This window comes from Pelophylax lessonae (assembly GCF_965119305.1).
Source record: "Pelophylax lessonae genome assembly, chromosome: 1".
NCBI lineage: Eukaryota > Metazoa > Chordata > Amphibia > Anura > Ranidae > Pelophylax > Pelophylax lessonae.
The window spans coordinates 716,696,399-716,718,606 of NC_138768.1; the positions used below are offsets into that span (position 1 = coordinate 716,696,399).

At 43.3% G+C, this 22,208-nt stretch overlaps 1 protein-coding gene across 1 annotated transcript in view; it reads right to left on the reverse strand.

Annotated features, from left to right (window-relative positions):
* The window catches only part of ENPP6 (ectonucleotide pyrophosphatase/phosphodiesterase 6), a 107,859-nt gene that overhangs the window by 49,871 nt on the left and 35,780 nt on the right, over nt 1-22,208 (reverse strand). Inside the window, exons 3-4 of the mRNA XM_082243802.1 lie at nt 7,041-7,152; nt 5,500-5,641 (exon numbers count right to left, since the gene is read on the reverse strand). Of these exons, the coding sequence (XP_082099928.1) occupies nt 5,500-5,641; nt 7,041-7,152 (254 nt within the window). The remainder of the gene's footprint in view (nt 1-5,499; nt 5,642-7,040; nt 7,153-22,208) is intronic.

A 22,208-nucleotide genomic window follows, 5' to 3' on the forward strand; every position in this document is an offset into this window, starting at 1 on the left:
TCTCCCAGGATTCAATTCAAGGAGGAAGTGATGTCGTGGGCCATGTCCGCAGAGGGAAGAAGAGGAAGGAAGGTAAGTATATTTTCATTAAAAACAAGGTAAGTGAAACAAAAAAAAAAAAATTTTAATTATCCAATTCTTTTTCAGGTTTTTTAAAGCAAGCAGACGGTACAAAGATAATTTTTCGGGTGGAACTCCGCTTTAAGGCACATTTCTTTAGTATTGTTTGTAAAACGGTACGCTAGAAGTATATGTCAGCTTTTAACCATTTACAAAAAACAGTAGGAAGGTGGTTACATTAAACATGTTTATCATTTGTTACAATAACAGTCACTCCCATCATTGTAATTTATAGAAGGGAGTAACTTTTATTGCAGATAATCTGAAACATATATATTTTCTTTAACTACCACAAGTCCGGACACTTTCACCCCCTCCAGTCCAGTCCAATTTTCAGCTTTCAGCACGGTCACACTTTGAATGGCAATGAAATAGGCATATAACACCGTACCCAAATTACATTTTTATCATATTTTGAGACAGAGCTTTCCTTTTGTGGTATTAAGTCAGCACTGGGTTTTTATTTTCTGCTACATAAACAAAAAAAGATTAAGAAATTTGATAAAATTAAATAAAAATAAAATTATCTTCTGTTATAAAGAATCATCTTTTTTTTCTATAAAATTAGTCCAAAGTGTATTCTGCTATACATCTTAAATTCAGTCTACTTCATGTGAGCTGAAAAGACTATTTTTTTTTCTTTTGGCTTTAGATGCACTTTAAAATCATAAATAAAAAATAAATATATAAAAATTATTTGAATGGCTGAACCCTACTGATGTGTCTTAAAAAGGAATTAAGTGGTGAAAAAGTAAGTACAGTTTTATTGGAAGAAAAATCCAGGTGTATGATATAAATTACAAGGATTTTCATAAAATTGTACTGCAGAATATTACCTGCTGCTGTTCTGGTAAAACTTACACATATATTCCAATTCGCTAACTTAGAGGTTCTAACTGGCGTGGTCAAAGCTCAAAGTTCAAATCGGTTGCTAGAAGTAGAAAGCTACTGATAAAAAGTAGTGGGAAGGAAATTACATTTCTGGGAATTTTTGCTGCAAGTTTTCATGAATCAGATGGGTGCAGAGTAAAATTATCTCCCATACAATACCAGGGCACTGTTTTAGGCCTGATAAAAATTATTCTGTTATACTGAAAGTCCACACCACCTACAGTACAGGAGTAGCAGCAACACATAAATAATATGCTCATAATATAAAAGTAAACATATTTGCATAAGGGAACACAATGAAAGAATGAAAGCTATGGAGTAGGTGGCTTGACACTCTGGAAATTCCCCCCTAGATCTTGAGATATCTCTGGGAATAGGATACTACGAATATTACTTATAGGCTATGTAAGGCGATGGCCCTCAGAGAGGACACCTGAGGATTTCATGTGGACCTGTAGAGATGCATGTGGGATTAGGGGTGGGTCTATGGCACTATGTAGGCATTATCGATATAGGAAGGGTCCAGAGCAACTCTTTTGTGGCTTAGTTAGTTACTTAGCAGATATAATTGTGATTATTATGGTTCTTCCTTACTGTGGCATTTCTCACTATATATGCTTTTTAAGGCCTCTTGCACACGATACTCCTGTTTGAGCATCTCCTTTTTCAGTCATAATTTTTGTCGCATTAAAAAGCGCGCATTTGCGCGTATGTTTGCGCATTTGTGTTCGCACAAATTCGCGCCTCTGAATATGCAAATTTTTTTTCCAGATCAACAGTATGATCGTGTGCGTTCATTAGGCGTAAATTACTGTCCAAAAATGCAGATTTTTCGATTTTGTTCTTACTGAAGAATACGCGGCGCTCATTTACGGGGCTGTGTGCATAGGCACATTAGAATGAATAGGCTCTATTTTAGCTCATAAAAAAAAAAAAAAGCTGTACTGAGCATTTTTAAGCTGCAGTGTGCAAGGGGCCTTACACTCAAATGTTAACCATTAAAATTAGGATTGTGTTTTGCAAAGAAGTTTTTGTATTGTAAGATGTGGAATTCCTAATAAATGCAGATTTAGGAAAAAAACTAAAACATGCATTTTCTATTTGTACCTGAAATCTACAGTAACTTCTTCTCTGAACCTTTAACATGTATTCATTACCATGCAATGTGCTTTGAAAACAATTTTAGTCTGGCAATATTTAACTGAAATAAATTGCAGTATGGATTGTTGCAGGTTAATATTCAGCCCCCTTCAACTGCTGCTGCATAGCCATAGAAAGTGGTTGTGTCCACGCAATTTATTCTACTATATAATGCTCCACTACACGCTTTAAATGAAAATATTTTCTAACTTCTAAAAAAGAAAACTAGAGCATTCAGCTTAAAAGCTCTAATCAAACTACAAATTGAATTGATTCAGAAAGCCAAAAATGATTATTTTGCATTTGTGATGATGGTGCCAGGGCAGTAAATAGGTTGTAACTAAAAATTACCTTCTTTTAATAGAGTGGAATTCGAATTCCAATTGAATTGAATTACTTATTTTGAGTTTTCCCTAAAAATTAAATTTTTTGTCTTTAACCACTTTACCACCGGAGGATTTTGCTGTCTTACGTCCAGGCCACTTTTTGCGATTCGGCGCTGTGCGAATTTTACTGACAATTGCGCGGTCGTGCGATGCCGTACCCAAACGAAATTTACGTCCTTTTTTTCTCACAAACAGAGCTTTCTTTTGGTGGTATTTGATCACCTGTGCGATTTTTACTTTTTGCGCTATAAACAAAAAAAGAGCGTTTATTTTGAAAAAATAACAATATTTTTAACATTTTTTTGAAATTCCCCCCTCAAAAAAATGTAAAAATCTAAATTTTTTTACATTTTTGGCCAATTTGTTTTCTGCTACCTATGTTTGGTAAAAAAAAATCACAATAAGCGTATTTTGATTGGTTTGCGCAAAAGTTATTGCGTTTACTAACTAAGGGAAAGATTTCTGTCATTTTTGGTGTTTTTTTTTTTAACGCGTAATGGCGGCGATCTGCGATTTTTTTTGCGGGACTGCGACATTGCGGCGGACAGATCGGACCCTTGACTGACATTTTTGACACTTTTGGGGGTACCAGTGACATTACTGCAGTAATCAGTGCTATATATATGCACTGTTACTGTAAAAATGACACTGGCAGGGCAGGGGTTAATTTTATTGGAGAGGGAGGGGTTAATGTATGCCTGGTGCTTACTAACGTGTGTGGGGGGGGGGTGACTGAGTGACACAAGGACAGATCGCATGTTCAGCTATGCTGAACACTGCAATCTGTCACTCCTTGTCACTTAGGAGATCCGCCCGCTTTGTTTACACAAGCGGCGGATCTCCAAACTAGATTCCCCGACGATCGGGGAAGAGCAGCGGCGATCGCCACCGCTCATCCCCTGGCCCGACTCCCGCTGTGACTGAAAACAGCCTCCACCTACAAGGGGTGGAGTCCATCGACGTAGGTCTACGTCGCTGGACGATAACGAGCCACAGCAGCAATGTGAGCAGTGCTAAAGTGGTTAAAAACAATAGGTTTATCATCAATGGAAGCTGTAATTCAAAATATTTTAAGTTCTGTAACTATGGTCTAATGCAGGGGGTCGGGAACCTTTTTGCCTGAGAGAGCCATGAACACCACATATTTTCAAATGAAATTCCGTGAGAGCTATACACTATATTTCAGGGGTTGGGAACCTTTATTTATTATTCATATTCATAGGCCACAGCTATACAGTGAGTAGATGGAGCCGTGTGATAGTGGTGATAGTGCCTGGAGTCTGGTCGGGAAGAGAGCAGAGCAGGCAGGTATGCAATGAGGCCGGAGTGGTGAAGCGCCTGCAGGCCTGTGAGTGATGAGGTGAGTATAGGCCCTGAGAAAATGGCGGCCGGCCGCTGAAGGCCTCAGAAGTGGATGTGAGAGGCAGCTCCCGCAGGTCCCCAGGTGTCAGAGGGGAAGGAGATCGTGTCCGTTGGGGGAAAAGGGAGCGGATGGCAGGTCTCCTTACTGGGCGGTGATTGCCAAGGCCCTCAGATGCACAGCACATGAGCCAGCGGCGGTACCGCGAGTAGGCCGCAGGGTCTGTAGCAGGGCAATCCGGTCACCCAGGGACGAACTGAGGGTATCGGTGGGTAGCCCACAAAGTGTACCATCGATGGGTGCAGAAATATCCTTGGCACCGGGCACAGCTACGCCGATGGCACTGGACGCGGCCGAGCTCTGAGACTACACGTCCAGTGCGGCTCACGTCTGGACACACCCCCCCTTTATTAAAGATTTGTTATGGCTGTATGACTTAAACTTTCAATAAAATATTTTGAAAAAAAAAAAAGATTTGTCTGCGAGCCAGATGCAGCCATCAAAAGAGCCACGTCTGGCTCATGATAGTACAGGCTTAGGGTGCCTGCTGTGAATGTACTGTAAATTGAGCAGCTGTAACATTCTACTACTCTGCAAACAAGCAGCATAGTACATGGCAACAAGGATAGGTTGTGATACCATATAGGTAGGAAACTATGTAGCATGTGCACACTAGAAGTCAAATTTTATTGCAAAAATCTTAACACACACACACAAAGGATTCTGCTTTTGTATCAATTTTAAAGGTTCTTGAAATATTAAAATATATAGTCTTTTGACGTCCCCAATGTCTCAAAGTGACTGGTTTTACTGCAGAGGAAACAGGCGTAAAAATTAAAAAGTCAGCAGCTACAAATACTTGACACCAGGCCATTCTCCAAAAGTTTTTGCCTCACTGTGTGTGCAGATGCCCTCACACCTGCCTGCTGCCATTCCTGAGCAAGCTTTGCACTGGTGGCGTGCTGATCCCACAGCTGAATCAACTGTAGGAGCCAGTCCTGGCTGGACTTTCTTGGGCACCCTGAAGCCTTTTTCACAAATGCAGTGGAAATGTTTTTTTATAAGATTGAAGTTACTTTTCATGGCAAAGAGGGACTTTGCGATTAATTGCAATTCATCTGATTGCTCTTCATAACATTCTGGAGTATGTACAAATTGCCATCATAAAAACTGAGGCAACAGACTTTGTGAAAAAAAAGTTGTGTGTCATTCTCAAAACTTTTGGCCACAGCTGTACAATCCTACTGACAATAAGGCACTATTCCTTCCATTTACACCAACGATGGTAAATGGAAGGAATACTGTAAACAATTGGTCACTATTTCTCCTCCTACTGACCACAGGCACTATGTTTTTTTTATTTTTATCCCACTGACAACCAATCCTGAGACATCTACTCCAAATGATGAGATATTTTCCATTCCCAAAGCCTGAGGGGTAGCAAACTAGCTTGTTCTGTAGAACGTTTGGAACCCCCTGCTTTAGAGGCATGTTGGGTTTTTATTCATTACTACAGGCAACTTCTCCACTTTTTTCCAGATTACATTGCTCAGGCTGCAGGGCATAGAGATTTCAATGATTAAATCTATGCAACATAATTACCCTGATTTGTTGGTTCAGATTTTGCAGGACTTGGTCTACAGCTTTAGTGGCATTTTTTCTTTGGTCGGACCAGGGTCCATGGTGATGACCTTCTACATCTACCCGTTCATAGTAGACAGTAGCCATGTCAGCATTGCTATTCCTGGAAGAAAAATCAACACGCAAAAGTATTTACCTTCAACCTAAATTATATACATAATCTATACACATGTAAACATATGGGGGTATCTGGATATTTATTGGTGGACATAAACTCTTATATTACACAACATGGAATATATTAGGTAAGAAGTGCAGGTGGTACTGGGGGTTGCAACTGCTACTGAGCACTTACATTACGGCTATTCAGAAGGTGACTGTGCTGGGGGACATTTGCCCTTCAACCCACTGATAATAAGACATGATTAGCTGGAGGGCCTGAGTGGAGATACTTCCCTATTCCGACAGACATTAAATCAGGTGTGGAAACCAGTGATAAATGCTGGGTATTGTATAACATATTTAGGCCTGCAGTCATCTGGCAGATTGAAATCTTCCAGCACCAAGTTCTTTTGCAGCTTGGAGGGGTCATATGAATGCCGAGAGCTGCAAAAGGAAGCTCATGGTAGAAGATATGAATAGGTGTGTCACAATAAATCATATCCCTTAGGGTTCGTGCACCTCATGTCCCTTGAGCTGTGTTGATCTGCACCGATCAAAACAAGCTCATCGCAAGGGCACAAACAAAAACCATTTTTTTTTTTTTTGCGAGTCCTGTTCACACCTCAATAATGTGGTAAGGTGGTCTGCAGTGTGCCATGGAAAATGAAGACATGCTAAATTTTTATGCAGCACAAATCGCCACAATGAATCGTAACGTGCTACAGTGCACAAACTTAAATGAGGTGTAATTTTGCGACATTATGCCCACCAAAAATAAGGTACTATGGCACACATTGCATGGTTCACTTTTTTTAGCCCACAGAAATCTGTCCGTACCCTCTAAGGGCTAGTTGGGTGTTTTGCATTGAAATGTGTTTGTTTGCTGAACAAAAGTGCAAACCTCCTTGGCCTGTTCCAGGGTGTTCTTGTCTCCTACATGGTGTACCACTGCCAATATCAGTTGAGACTTTAAATTAAACAGCTTCAACCTTCCAGAAACCACCATTCTTCAAGCCTCGGGTCTATACTATGTCTAGGGCAGTGGCATTAAATATTAAGCTAACCTGGAAAATGTACGCAACCTGGAGATTAGACTGGGGCATATTGCTGTGGAGGGATGAAAGCCTACAGAAAAACTTCATCTTGACAATGTTCCTTTCAAATATATACATGTGAAATGTAAAACCTTTAAAAACGCTTTACATTAAGCCAGTATTCCACTGTTTCCATCTTTCCATTTTTATATCTACTGTTTTGAAGATTCTGTATTATTTCTTTATTTTATGGCCGTGACCTGACGGTATACTTTGCATTGTTGTGACTTTTTCATGAAAACTCAATAAAAATATTGAAATATTAAAACGCTTTACAGCATACTTCTAGACATATACATTATTTACCTCAGAGACTGAAGAGCATCATTCACAGCTCTAGTAAAATTAGCATCAGATGGAAAATTGTAATATTCGCGGCAATATTTGGGTCTAATGCCAAGAATTTCAACTTCACAACCTAAATAAAAATATATTAATATTTTCCTGTTAATAAAATGAAGATACAGGAATAAATATATTTATGGTAGGCATGTTGGATACTAAAAGTTCAATAGTGGTCCGGTTAGCCTTTACAACTTTTGCATGTTCATCATAACACTGCAGCTGTACTGATTGAGGTCAGTCATTGGAAAATAAAATGTGTACAATCTACAGTTTTTAAATTCTGAGGTTTATAATTTCCTTTCATTTATGTGGGGTGGGGAATTAGATACTTTGCCAGTAAAATGCACAGTAGATGCTGGAGACCCCATAAGAACTCTGTTTGATTAAGTTACTGCAATTACTCAAATAGGATATTTCCAGTATGCTTTTGTTTTTATTTAATATAAGCTTTTCTGCACAATAGATGTTAAAGTTACTCTATCACAAACTTTACCACCAGTTGCCGTCAAAAGCAAAGAAAAAGCAAGCATTTTAAATCCTTATTCTCCCCTAAGAATATCGAATTCATTGTCTCGGTTAGCCCCAGCCTCTCTGACCCCCCAAATAACCTTTTATGTATTAGCTGGGGGAAGGCTGAAGGGGAATACCATGCGCATGTGCACTGGAGTCACATCACCGATGCACGGATCGGGGGGCCAATCAGGGCCGTAAATATTCGCTGAGCTGCACATGCATGGCTCAGTGGACACGACAGCTGACAGGCATAAGGATGCATTTATGACAGAAGAGACCAATAGGGCTCTTCTGTCATAAATACCCTGCCTGTCAGCTATTTGAATAAAAAACAAGTTTACATCCTCTTTATTGTCTGCTGAGGCTGCTGACACATCTAAGATGACTGCACCCAGCAGCAGTCTTAGGGTTTGTTATGTTTATGGGAGGATCGAAAAATGGGAGTTGCTTGGTAGTGATACCATGGTAAGTACTTTTGACTTGACTTTTCTCCAATTTTCGTAATGTCCTCATTTGTTCCAGGTCTGAGACTTGGAGAAAGTACAAAAGCCAGTGCCGGGACAAGGTCATCCAGCGTCCAGGGCAAAGATGTCAAACTGCACCCCCCTCCCTCGTTTATGATGTGCAAGCTTAGAGGATCCTACACCCAGTAAACATTAAACCCAGGGCAACTGTCCCTCCCGCCCACCCCTTGTCCTGGGCCTGACAGAAGCTAGTGGGTTATAGAACAGGAATTCAAGTAGCAGCTTCAGCAGGAGGTCATCAACCACAGCCCTTGCATTTCCCTCAATGACATTCTTACCCAAAATGTTGAGACATACAGGGCTTGTAAACAACATTACTGACTGCAGGGTTTCCAATTATTTATGCTAAATAGTATTGCCACTGTGGATCAGTGGCAGAATGTAGGGATAATCGAGCGGTTCGGGTCGACCATCGGTTTGACCGGAACATTGACTGTTCGAAATTCAGCCAAATTCCGAACTTTTTGCTGAAAAAGTTCGGAATTCGGCAACCAGAACTGACCAAAATGCAATGGGACAGGAACTGGGCTTTAAAAGCCTGTGATTGGACCAGAACCATCAGTAAAGACAATTGAGGGGGCAGGAGGATGCTAGAAATGCGATTGGAGTGACTAGGGGGTCCAGAGGCAAATCAGTAGTGAATACGCCCCCCAGTATATAAGATAGCCCCGCCAAATCTCTAGCATTGTAATACAGGGGCTGTGGAAGAGTGGAAGCAGTTCTGTTACTCCTGCTTCAAAAGTGTAATTTAGCAATTATTAGTGTGAGGAAAGGGATATCTAGTGTAGTTCGGGTACTATATACCACTATAGTTCGATTCAAAAATATAGTTTCTGTAGGGAAAGTGTTAGTGTCAGGGTGACCGTAGTGTAGTGTAGGGTGAACTGACTCTGACTGCTATGGCAGGGTGACCAAACCCTTCCATGTCAGGGTGATCGCCATAGTAAAAAGATCGTTTGTATTAGACTTGCAGTAGAGCAGGATAGTGGCTCCGCTACTTTTACACCTGGCCGTTTTTGTTGCAGGCGTTTATTGGGCTTTTTTGTGGACGTCTTTGGAGGCAGGCATGACATCTGAACTTCTGTATAGGGGTATATATATATATATATACACACACACATATGTATATATACACATACACATATATAGGTGTGAAAGTAGCACAACCCTATGCCTGCGCTAATGAAATTATTTGCAGGCATAGGGCTCCGCTCCTATCACACCTATATGTGTGTATGTGTATATATACATACAAGTGTGTGTATATATACCCCTACACAGAAGTTCAGATGTTATGCCTGCCTCCAAAGATGCCCAAAAAATGCCCAAAAAAATGCCTGCAACAAAAATGCCCAGGTGTGTTGTTGCAGGCGTTTTTTTGGGCATTTTTTAGGCATCTTTGGAGGCAGGCATAACATCTAAACTTCTGTATAGGGGTATATATACAAACACACATATATGTATTTATACACATACACATATATAGGTGTGATAGGAGCGGAGCCCTATGCACGCAAATAATTTCATTAGCGCAGGCATAGGGTTCCGCTACTTTCACACCTATATGTGTGTATGTGTATATATACATATATGTGTGTGTGTATATATACCCCTACACAGAAGTTCAGATGTCATGCCTGCCTCCAAAGACGTCCACAAAAAAGCCCAATAAACGCCTGCAATAAAAACGGCCGGGTGTGAAAATAGCGGAGCCCTATGCCTGCTCTACTGCAATTCTAATACAAACAATCCTTTTTTTTCTGGTTCTGGACATGCTACAGAGCTGAAACTTCACAGGTACACTTTTTAGACCCCCAGACACTAAATCCAAAGAAATCTCTTTTTTTTTTTTTCAATAATTTTTTCAATAATTGGCTCTCTATCAAAAACGACAATTTTTAAGAACTTTTTTTTGTGTGATTAATAGTCCCTGGGGCATGACCCAGAACCCTAGGCAATTTTTAGGGGTATTTATAGGGTTTTAGGGCTTCAAAATTGTGTTTTTTGATTACCAAAGTTCGGGTTCCATTGATTTCAATGGGGTTCTGGAATCCGGACCCAAACTTTCGGGAAGTTCGGGTGTTCTGGTCGAACCAAACTTTTTAAAAGTTCGATCATCCCTAGCAGAATGCTCACTGTGGTGATGACACCAATTCTACCTGGACCAACCCAATTTATTGCAGCAGGATCCTATAAATGCTAGTTATGCCCTCTACAGATAATATAGTAGTATACCCATTTATAGAACAGAAACTTTTTAAAGTTGATAAGAATGTATAAACGTTAAGGCCTCATGTACACTGCTGCTGAGAAACGGATGTTTGGGAACAGTTGGGCGTTTTTTTCAGCAGCCCCTTAACTCTCCTCTGTTTTCTTATCTGTTCATGTACACTGAGTTTTGTATAGTCATTTAGAGGAAGTTGCGTTTAGAGGAATTTATTTGAAAGCAAAAAAATGGGTTCAGGACGGAAGATTATAGGCTTTTGAGAAGCTTAATGCTTCTAACAGCTTGCAAATGTGTCTAAACGCGATGGAAACGTTTAGAAGCATTTTCGTTCATAGGCGTTTGTAATAGGAAAACATGAGAGAGCTCTTGAGAGAGTTTTGGGCAGAGTTTGCTGTTTGTGCCATATCTAGCCTATTATTTTATCCCCTATCACCAGGGAAGGAAGTAGAAGTTTTGTGAATAAGGTTTAATGCACACGGACGTTAGAAAAAATGAGCTGCAAAGCCACTACCAATACCAGGAAAAAGCAGCTGTGAAAACGCGCTTTTGGTAACTTTTTGCATTGGCGTTAGTGCGCATGTAGCAGCATTAGCTTTTAGCAGTGTTTCTCTGGCTCTATTCAAAATCAATAGTTCCCTATGAGAGCTGTCTTAAATGATCCGACTTTCAGCCCATTAATTTGAATAGAAGTTGCATCCAAGTCCGATCACGATGATCCGACATGCGGTGCAACTTGTGCTCTGATGTCTGGAAGGGGAACCCATTGCCAAAAATGGCAAACCCCCCTCCCCCAAGACCATACCAGTCCCTATGGTCTGGTATAGATTTTAGGGTGAAACTCCCATGCCAAAGAGAAAAAAAAAAAAAAAAAAAAAAGGCGTGGGGTACAACCAAATTTCCATACCAGACTCTTGTCGGAGCATGCAGCCCTGCAGGTCAGGAAAGGGAGGGGATGGATGTTGAAGAGCGACTGTCACCCCCCTTCCTGGACCATACCAGGCCACACACCCTCAACATGGGGGGGGGGGGGTGTGGGTGCTTTAAGACACGGGGGGGGGGGTTGGCGCCCACTACCCCAAAGAAGTCCTTTATTAAAAATCTTCCTCCAGTCTCCTCCTCCGGTCTTCTCTGCCACCTACCTGGTCTTCCCCTGACACTGGCTAATGTCGTTGTACCAGCTCCTCTCTCTGCCGGTTCTTATATAGCTATGGGAGGGGGAGGAGGGAGGAGTCGTCTGTTGTTTTTATTTAAACTACACTACCTTTTTTGGGGTGAATGGGTAGGGGTACAATGTAACACATAATCATAGGGAGGGGGTCGGGATCTGGGGGCCCCCCTTGTTAAAGAGGGCCTCCAGATTCCAATAAGCTCCCCGCCTGCAGACCCCCACAATTACTGCCCAGTGTTGTCGGGAAGAGGCCCTTGTTCCATCAACATTGAGACAAGGTGCTTTGGGTGGGGGGGGGGGCACAGAGCCCTCCTGCCCTAAAGCACCCACACCCCCCCCCCATATTGAGGGCGTGTAGCCTGGTATGGTCCAGGGGGGGGGGGGGACTCGCTAACCCCCCCCTTTTCTGACCTGTCGGGTGCATGCTCAGATAAGGGTCTAGTATGTATCTTGGAGGGGGCCCAATGTCTTTTTTTAAATTTGCGTGGGGTTTTTCCTTAAAATCCATACTAGACCGAAGGGCCTATTATAAATCTTGGAAGGGACCCTGCACCAGTTTCAATGCTGTATCTTAACATTTACACGCGTTTACAAGCCGTTACAAGCAACTGTCATTTGAAATACTGGTAAACTACCATCCTGAACGCGATTTATCTGCTTTAACCACTTAAGCCCCGGAAGATTTTACCCCCTTCCTGACCAGGGTCTATTTTGCGATTCGGCACTGCATTAATTTAACGGACAATTGCGCGGTTGTGCGACGCTGTACCTAAACGAATTTGACGTCCTTTTTTTCCCACAAACAGAGCTTTCTTTTGGTGGTATTTGATCATCTGTGCAATTTTTTGATCATGTGCTATAAACAAAAAAAAGAGCGTCAATTTTGCAAAAATAACAATATTTTTCACATTTTTTTATATGAAATTCCCCCCAAAAAAATGTAAAAATCAAAATTGTTTAACATTTTAGGCCAATTTGTTTTATGCTACATATGTTTGGTTAACAAAAAAAAAAAAAAAAAAAAAAATCGCAAAAAGCGTATTTTGATTGGTTTGCGCAAAAGTTATTGCGTTTACTAACTAAGGGAAAGATTTTTGTCATTTTTGTTGTTTTTTTTTTTTTTAACGAGTAATGGCGGCGATCTGCGATTTTTTTTGCGGGACTGCGACATTGCGGCGGACAGATCGGACCCTTGACTGACATTTTTGACACTTTTGGGGTTACCAGTGACATTACTACAGTAATCAGTGCTATACATATGCATTGTTACTGTAAAAATGACACTGGCAGTGAAGGGGTTAACTTTTTTTGAGAGGGAGGGGTTAAGTGTGTCCCTAGGGGCGTGCTTCTAACTGTGATTGGATGTGGCTTGAGGTGTAAGAACAGAGATCAACGGTTCTACATAGCAGAACCGTATGATCTCCATTCTTACACAGGGAAGAATGACAGGCGGCTTTGTTTACATTAGCTGCCTGCCTTTCTCCTGGTGTAACGGACAATCGAGAGTGCCCGGGCGGACATCGGGTCCTCCCGGGCACACGCGGGCGGGGGGGGGGTCCGTAACCGAGCGGGAGCACGCCTCCGGCGGCGTGCGCTCGCTCCCTAGAGCCTCACAGGCTAGCGACGTAGACCTACGTCACTTTGCCTGTGAGGGGCTGAGTGGTAAAATAAAAAATCAGTAAACTCAACTGCCTCTAAACTTCTTTAAACGACTGAATGTACATGTACATTCTGCTGACAAAAAACGCCCAACTGCTCCTAAACATCAGTTTAGCAACTGCAGTGTACATGAGGCCTAAACATATCACATGTTCTAACCCATAAACACACTAATTACAACCTAAAAAAATAAATTTAGCTGGAGATGGAATTTAACTCAAGTCAAGTTAATGCCAATTTGCAGAAACAGTTAACCTGATAAATCTTTTTTTTTTTTTTAAATCATTAACTTTTTTTAAATTACAATTTGTATAAAAGAAAATACAAACGTGGTATACAGTGCTTCGAGTAGTACAAGCCAAGCGCACAAAGTTACAAATGAATAATTAAACAATTAAATATTCAAATGAGATACAGTAGATATAAAAAGACCACACACCCCTGTTAAAATGACAGGTTTCTGTGATATTAAAAAAGAGACAAAGTCAAATAATTTCAGATCTTTTTCCACCTTAAGTGCCGGTTCACACTACAATGCAAATCAGATGTGATGTATGTGCGATGCAAATTCAGCTATTCAGATTGTATAGCTAAATTTGCATCGCATTCGGACCAAAGTCGCGCAGGACCCTTTTTCTGGTCCGCACCAGAATCGGATCGAATGGGTGTTCACACCTTTGCGATACGATTCCTGTCTCAATTGACAGTTTGCACTGCGATATGCAAACTAATCTGGAGGTGTCATTAACTTTGTATTGACACCCCCAGCAGTTTGCATATGGCAGTGTAAACTGCCTGCAAGTTGGGTGCCATTGAGGTCCCATTAAGTGGCGGTTCACACTGGTGCAATGCGGGAACCCTGCGAATCCATTGTGGGTTCCCGCATTGCACCAGTGTGAACCGGCACTTAATGGGACCTCCAAACTGTACAACTCAGTTGAACAAACTGAAATCTTTTAGGTGGAGGGAAGTAAAAATAAAAAAAAATATGATTGTATAAATGTGCACTAGGGATCAACCGATATCGGTTTTTCGTTGCCGATACCAATATTTTGGCTATCACATATCAGTATCGGCCGATATTTTGTACATTTAAATTTTTGCAAAATAAACACAAATTTTCGACACAAATCTGTTAGCCCCCGTTCACACTAAGGCGACCTGTGAGGCGACCTGGTCGCCTCACAGGTTGCCGTAGGTCGCCTCCCATAGGGAAGCTGCGGACCCGTTCTAATAGGAGCGACACAAGTCGCTCCGACTTAGAAAAAGGGTCCGGAGCTTCTTTGTGGCGACCAGGAGGCGACCGCCATAGACTTCAATGTTATGAAGTCCGTGGCGGCCGCTCCGAGGTCGCGGCGCGCCGCTCGCACCGCGACCTCGGAGGTCGCGGTGCGAAGTAGCGTCGCCCCTATGTGAACGGTGGCTGACTGAACATGTTAATGTTTATTTATTAACTTTTTTTTAACATTAAGGGCTTGTTCTTCACACCTTAACTACATGAAAACTGATAGGAAAACTGCACTTGCAAGGACATCAGTTTCACATCATCTGATTGTGAATGATTCATAAACTGCTGCAGTAGTGCATTCACTCACTGCAATAGCTGCAGTAGTGCACTCACTCTCTGCAATAATTTTAAATCACTACTGAAGCAGTGCAGTCAATGGCAAAACTGCTAGAAACAAGCTAGACAACAGATAGACAGTAGATTGGAGTCAGTGGACTACTGCCGCAATAGTGCACTCGCACTATGATTTTAAATCACTACTGCAGTCAGTGCAAAACTGCAAGAAAAAAAGCTAGACAGTGGATTGGAGTGGACACTAGTACTACTACACTTTTCAATACTCCCAGTTAAGTAGAATAATATTATACTGCAGAAAGCAGAACATTTCAGCATGTTCATGTTCACCTGTTAAAACGGCTTCTTTTTTTTTTTCATATAATGCTGCCACATCATTAACACTCACTCACTCATTCACTTGGTACAGGAGGATAGGAGGACAGAGGAGCAGAGAGAGAGGTATCTCTCAGCATGGGAAGCAAGTATTTTGTAGCGTGCCTCATTTTCTTTCCACCACTGAAGAGGATCACCACTTCTTCTGTCAATTACTGGTGCCTTCAAACAGGAGATGAAGTTCATCATCCTGGCTCATTATTGCAGATTCAGAAGAATCCTCTGCATGAGGCCCCAATAAAACAATGAAAAGGTCATGATCAATTCGACCACGATGAAGAAGATTCTCTTCTGTTGTCGTCTTGTCGTTGTCGTATTTTTGGACATTTTTCTGTTTTTGCAGCATGCTGCTCTTTAAAAATGGTGTTCTTGACTTGTCTTTTTGGCAGGAAACTCTTGCACCTCCTTTTGGCTTGCTGGAACACTGTGGTGGGTGGCTGGCTTGGTGTCACCCTGTTGTGGGGGTGGCTGGCTTGGTGGAACACTGTGGTGGGGGGCTGGCTTGGTGTCACTCACCCTGGCCTGTTGTGGGTGGCTGGCTTGCTGAAACACTGTGGTGGGTGGCTGGCTTGGTGTGACACTGTGGGTGGCTGGCTTGCTGGAACCCTGTTGTGGGGAGGGTGGCTGGCTTGCTGGAACCCTGTTGTGGGGTGGGTGGCTGACTGCTGGCCTGGCACCCTATTGTGGGTTGATGGCTGGCGGCTGGCACCCTGCTGTGGCTGGCTGGCACCCTGCTGTGGCTGGCTGGCACCCTGTGGTGGGTAGCTGAGGCCCGGGCCTGTGGGTGGCTAGCTGGCTGGCACCGTGACGGGACTGCAGCTGCACACACTGTCCTTGGCTGTCCGAGGCGGTCTTAAAAGGCAGAACGTGTCAAATTATAGGCCCAGCGCACAGAGACACGTGAAGCAACACATTCAATGACGGTCACGTGTGCGCCACGCACAATATCGGCAATATAGGTAACTTCCGGGACCGATTCCGATTTATCGGGGCAAGTGCATATCAGCCCTCGATATAACAGCCTTGCTTATATCCCTAGTGTACACACCCTTAAACTAATATTTTGTTGAAATACCTTTTGATTCTATTACAGCACTCTATTACAGATTCTATTACAGTCATTTTGGGTATGAGTCTATCAGCATGGCACATCTTGACTTGCCAATATTTTCCCACTCTTCTTTGCATAAACACTCCAAATCTGTCAATTGCAAGAGCATCTCCTGTGCACAGCCCTCTTCAGATCACCCACAGATTTTCAATCGAATTCAGGTCTGGCTCTCGCTGGGCTATTCCAAAACTTGAATCTTCTTCTGGTAAAGCAATTCCTTTGTTGATTTGGATGCATACTTTGGATTGTTGTCATGCCAAAAGATGAAGTTCCTCTTCATGTTCAACTTTCTAGCAGAAGCCTGTAGGTTTTGTGCCAATATTGACTGGTATTTGGAACTGTTCATAATTCACTCTACCTTGACTAAGGCCCCTGTTCCAGCTAGAACAACTGGACTTTATTTGGGGTTAATCAGAGGCACTTTAAATGTTTGCAGGTGTGTACTGAATCCTATTTAACATGAGTTTAACCACTTAAGCCCCGGAAGATTTTACCGCCTTCCTGACCAGGCCCTATTTTGCGATTCGGCACTGCGTAACTTTAACGGACAATTGCACGGTCGTGCGATGCTGTACCCAAATGAAATTGACGTCCTTTTTCCCACAAACAGAGCTTTCTTTTCGTGGTATTTGATCACCTGTGCGATTTTTACTTTTTGCGCTATAAACAAAAAAAAGCGACAATTTTGAAAAAATAACAATATTTTTCAAATTTTTTTATATGAAATTCCCCCCCCCCCCCCAAAATGTAAAAATCTAATTTTTTTAATATTTTAGGCCAAAAATTACACTGGCAGGGAAGGGGTTAACTTTATTGGTGATGCAGGGGTTAAGTGTGTCCCTAGGGGCATGCTTCTAACTGTAAAGGGGTGTGGCTAGTGATGTAACCACAGAGACATACGATCCTGCATAGCAAGATCGTATGATCTCTGCAGTTAAATCAGGGAGAATGACAGGAGGCTTTGTTTACATCAGCCGCCTGCCTTTCTCCCTCTCCACGGGGAGATCGCAAGTGACCGGCGGACATCGGGTCCGACCGGTAACACGCGCAGACTTGTTAGGGAACGAGCGGGGGCGGGAGCTCGCCCCCTAGAGGCTCTCAGGCTAGCGACGTAGTACTACGTCACTTTGCCTGTACGGGGCTGACCGCCGCAGTAAATAGTCGTGCGGCGGTCGGCAAGTGGTAAATGTGATTGCTTAATTCTGAACACAGCTATATCCCCAGTTATAAAGAGGGTGTGCACACTTAGGCAACCACATTATTTTAGTTTTTTATTTTTACTTCCTCATCCCCTAAAAGATTTCAGTCTGTTTTTCAATTGAGTTGTACAGTTTATAAGTCACATTAAAAAGGTGGAAAATTTTCTGAAAATATTTATCTTGGTCTTCACAGAAACCTGGCATTTTAACAGGGGTGTGTAGACTTTTTATATCCACTGTACATGCCCAGATCACATATAAAGAAAAAAAAACTGCAGAATGATATATCAGCAGCAACCTGTTAAGTCTTAAAGTGTTACTAAACCCAGGACCCTGCATTCACTATATCTGGTCTCCCACAGTACACAGAAATGCAATCATTTTAGTAAATATAAAATGCTAAATACATTTTCTCATCAGCAGTCTATAGCAGTCTTGTAACTTTCCTATGCAAGGCTTCTGACCCTCTGTCTGGGCATGTCTGGGCATGTCTGGACAGTGCTGATTGGCCCTGTGCTAATCATATTAGTGATCGACCGATATTGTTTTTTTCGTTGCTGATACCGATATTTTGCCTATCGCATATTGGTATCGGCCGATATTTTCACACATGTAAAAATTACCCCAAAAAAAAAAAAAAAAAAACACACAAAAATTCGACACAAATCGCTTAATAAACATATTAATCTTTATTTATTAACATTTTTAACATTTAAGTGCTCATTCTTCACACCTTAACTGCATAAAAACTGATATGAAAACTTCAATTGCAGGGACATTTGCTTTACATTTCACATCATCTGAATGTGCATTAATGCATAATAAAGTGCTGCAGTAGTGGACTCACACACTGCAATATGTTACTGCAGTGCAGTCAGTGCAAAACTGCTAGAAAAAAAAAGCTAGGAGAGAGAGAAGAAAAAGAGGAGAGGAGAGGAGAAAGAGAGAGATTCTGGAATTTTCTTTTCGGCACAAACTTCCTGCACCTCCATATCTTCTGTCAGCCATTGTTTCGCCATAGCCAATACATAATCATAAGAGAAAGCATGGTTCTTGTATCGAGGATTCAAAAGACTTGCAAGCACAACATGTTTAATCTCTTCATGCTTCTCAAAACGTATCTCAATCAAAGCTCTATGGCTTGACAGACCATCATTTGAAAGTTGGAGGGTGTTGTGTGCCATGATGACACAGAGGTCTGACGTATCAGCAAGCCTCATTCCTTTAGGCATGTTTGCTCCACTGTCTCCAAGTTGCGCAAGCATCACTCTGTCTTTGTTGATTCCCCATTCTTAAAGCATGCCTAGAAACAGGTCTCTACTGTACTCAGCTGTGTGGGATCCTTGCATCACTTTTGTATTCAACACCATTTGCCTTTTTGTCCATCCGCTGTCAATGAAGTGGCATGTAAGAATGAGTAGTGACTCGGACTCTGTTTGGGACCAGCAGTCCGTCGTGAATGAGAGTGAGTTGCCAGCATTCTCTGGTTACAGCATAGCCTTTACTTTGTCAACTACCTTTTGGTGTAGCTTTGCCAGCATTTTGGTTCGATAATACTTCCAACTCTTCAGTGTGTAGCTTGGCTCAAGCATGGACATCAACCGCTTAAATCCTGAGTCAGACATCATTGTAAATGGCTGGTTATCAGTGACAATCATCTCTTTGATTACTCTGTCCAGCAGTTGGGATCTTCCATCTAAATGTAGACAGTGACATCTGTTTTTTTCACAAACATATCTGTTATTGTTGCCTGGGATAATGGAGGAGGTATTGAATCAAAATCACATTGATATTCATTTTGTTTTTTCTATGCTGCATGATACAATTCAATATGATGAACTCTTAGATGGGCCCAAAGATTTGAGGTATTTTTGTAGTTACTGATCCCATGCTTATGTTGTTTGTACATGTGTTGCACACTTCTGCTTTTCCTGGAGATGGTTGAGATGAGAAATAGTCCCAGACCACACTTTTACTCTCTCTCTCTCCTCATCCATCTCCATTTAAACTTGAAAGACACAAAATAGATTTAAGAAATGGCTTGCTGAAGCTGCTGCTGATACTGGCACTGGCACCCTGTTGTGGGTTGGTGGCTGACTCCTGGCAGTGTGGCTGGCTTGGCGTCACCCTGTTGTGGGTGGCTTGCTTGCCGGAACACTGTGGTGGCTGGCTGGCGTCACCCTGTTGTGGGTGACTGGCTTGCAGGAACACTGTGGTGGCACTGGCTTGGTGTTACCCTGTTATGGCTGTCTGACTTGCAAGAACACTGTGGAGGCTGGCTGGCTTAGTGTCACTCTGTTATGGGTGGCTGGCTGGCTGGCTTGGTGACTGGTGTCACCTTGTTATTGGTGGCTGACTTTTAGGAACACTCTGTGGTGGCTGGTTGGCTGGCTTGGTGTCACCCTGTAATGGGTGGCTGGCTGGCTTGGTGACTGGTGTTACCTTGTTATTGGTGGCTGGCTTTCAGGAACAGTCTGTGGTGGCTGGTTGGATAGCTTGGTGTCACCTGGCCTGTTATGAGTGGCTGGCTTGCAGGGACACTGTGGTGGGTGGGTGGCTGGCTTGGTGTCACCCTGTTATGGGTGGCTGGCTTGCAGGAACACTGTGGTGGATGGGTGGCTGGCTTGGTGTCACCCTGTTATGGGTGGCTGGCTTGCAGGAACACTGTGGTGGCTGGCTGGCTTGGTGTCACCCTGTTATGGGTAGCTGGCTTGCAGGAACACTGTGGTGGGTGGCTGGCTTGCAGGAACACTGTGGTGGGTGGCTGGCTTGCTTGCTGGAACACTGTGGTGGGGGGCTGACTTGGGGTCACCCTGTTGTATGGGTGGTTGGCTTGGTGTCACTCACTCACCCTGGCCTGTTGTGGCGGGTAGCTGGCTTGCTGGAACACTGGTCACGGTGGCGAAAGGCTGGCTTGGTGTCATCTGGGTGGCTGCTTGCTTTCTCGCTGGGCTGGCACCCTGTTGTGGTGGGTGACTGATGCCAGTGCCTGTGGGTGGATGGATGACTGGCAGCGTGACCGGACCAGACGGCAGCTGGCTGTAACAAGAGGCTATGTGAGGCGGTCTTAAGTGCAGTGCGCGCAGTGAAATGGCATCACATACGGGCCGCGCAGGCGTGTGGGAGAAGGCAGAACGTGTGCGCGCATCATACGGAATGATGTCACGAAAATATCGGCAATATTGGTAAATCAAAAGGCCGATTCTGATATATCGGGGAAAGTGCATATCGGCCCCCGATATATCAGTGTTGCCGATAAACGGTCGATCTCTAAATTATATGCACTCTTGCAATAAATAAACAAATATATAAATAAATACCCTCTCTAGCAATACACACCAAAATGAGCATATGCAGCCTGACTCCAAAGGCTCTGTCTAATCCGGGCATGTTCTGGATAGACAGTGGAAGAAGGGGACAGATTATATGTTGTGGGTAGGGTTGAGCGGACACCTAGATGTCCGTGTTCGACGGGTTCGGCCGAACTTTAAAAAAAAGTCCGGGTCCGTGTCCCGGACTTTTACCGAACTTTTCCCGGACACCGAACCCCATTGAAGTCAATGGGGACCCGAACTTTAAGGCACTAAAATGGCTCTAAAACACCAAAGGAAAGGGCTAGAGTGCTGCAAATGGCAGCAAAACGTAATTAAGAGCATGGCAAGTGCTCTGCAAACAAATGTGGATAGGGAAATAACTTAAAACAACAAAAAAAACCAGAAAAATAAAACAATGTTCTTCTTCATCTCTGAAGGACGAGGCCCATATGGAGTAGGAGGGAGGTTGAGGTGGTGGTGGATGTGGCGGTGACATAGGCGTGCGCACAGGGTGTGCTGGGTGTGCCTGGGCACACCCTAATCACCTAGGGCACATAGCATTGCCAGTGAGGAGATGGGAAAGATCTCCCTGGGACCTGCTCTGCTCTATTTCTCCTTGCCTACAGGTACATGGCCCCCGATACATTACTCTCCCTGCTGGCAAACACATGCATGTGTATTTCAACTTTGGGGTGCACACCTTAATGCAATAGGCTGCGCACACCTATGGGCGGTGTAGGTGGAAGCGGCCGTGGAGGAGGACCAGGGCCGGATTAACAGCATCATGGGCTTGGTGCTGAGGATTTTGAAGGGCCTTAGGGCCGTGCCTTGCCATGCACCCAGAGGAGGAAGGGTGCAGCCATGCATGCCTAATTCAACATGGGATGCTGTCTCTGAAGCCCATAAACACATCCATGCATCGCCAACTGTCCCTCCTTGTCCGGCCTTCACGCTGTGTGGGGAGGTTCTGAGGGTGCTGCCTGGGGAAGCGAGCATAGAAGCCAGACTTCTGTGTTTACAAGTGACAGAAGAGCGGTAACAGTGAATATGGCCAACCCGGGGCCTATATAAAAGGTAGGGGCCTGGAGCTGCAGCTCCAATAGACCCTACATTAATCTGGCCCTGAGGAGGAGGACGAGGTAGCCAACACTGCTTCTTTTCACAAATTTTAAATGAGGGTACACCCCAAAAGAGTGAGAAAGAGCAAAAATGGAACAATGGGTGGGTAAGGTCGGTATCCATTGCTATTCTGCATAAGGTACGGAAAAGTCCCGTGGGATCCATGCCTGGTTCATTTTAATGAATGTGAGCTTGTCCACATTGTCTCTGGACAGGCGGCTGCGCTTGTCTGTTATAACGCCCCCAGCCGTGCTAAATACCCGTTCAGATAATACACTGGCTGCAGGGCACGCCAGCACCTCCAAGGCGTAAAGGGCAAGCTCAGGCCATGTGCCCAA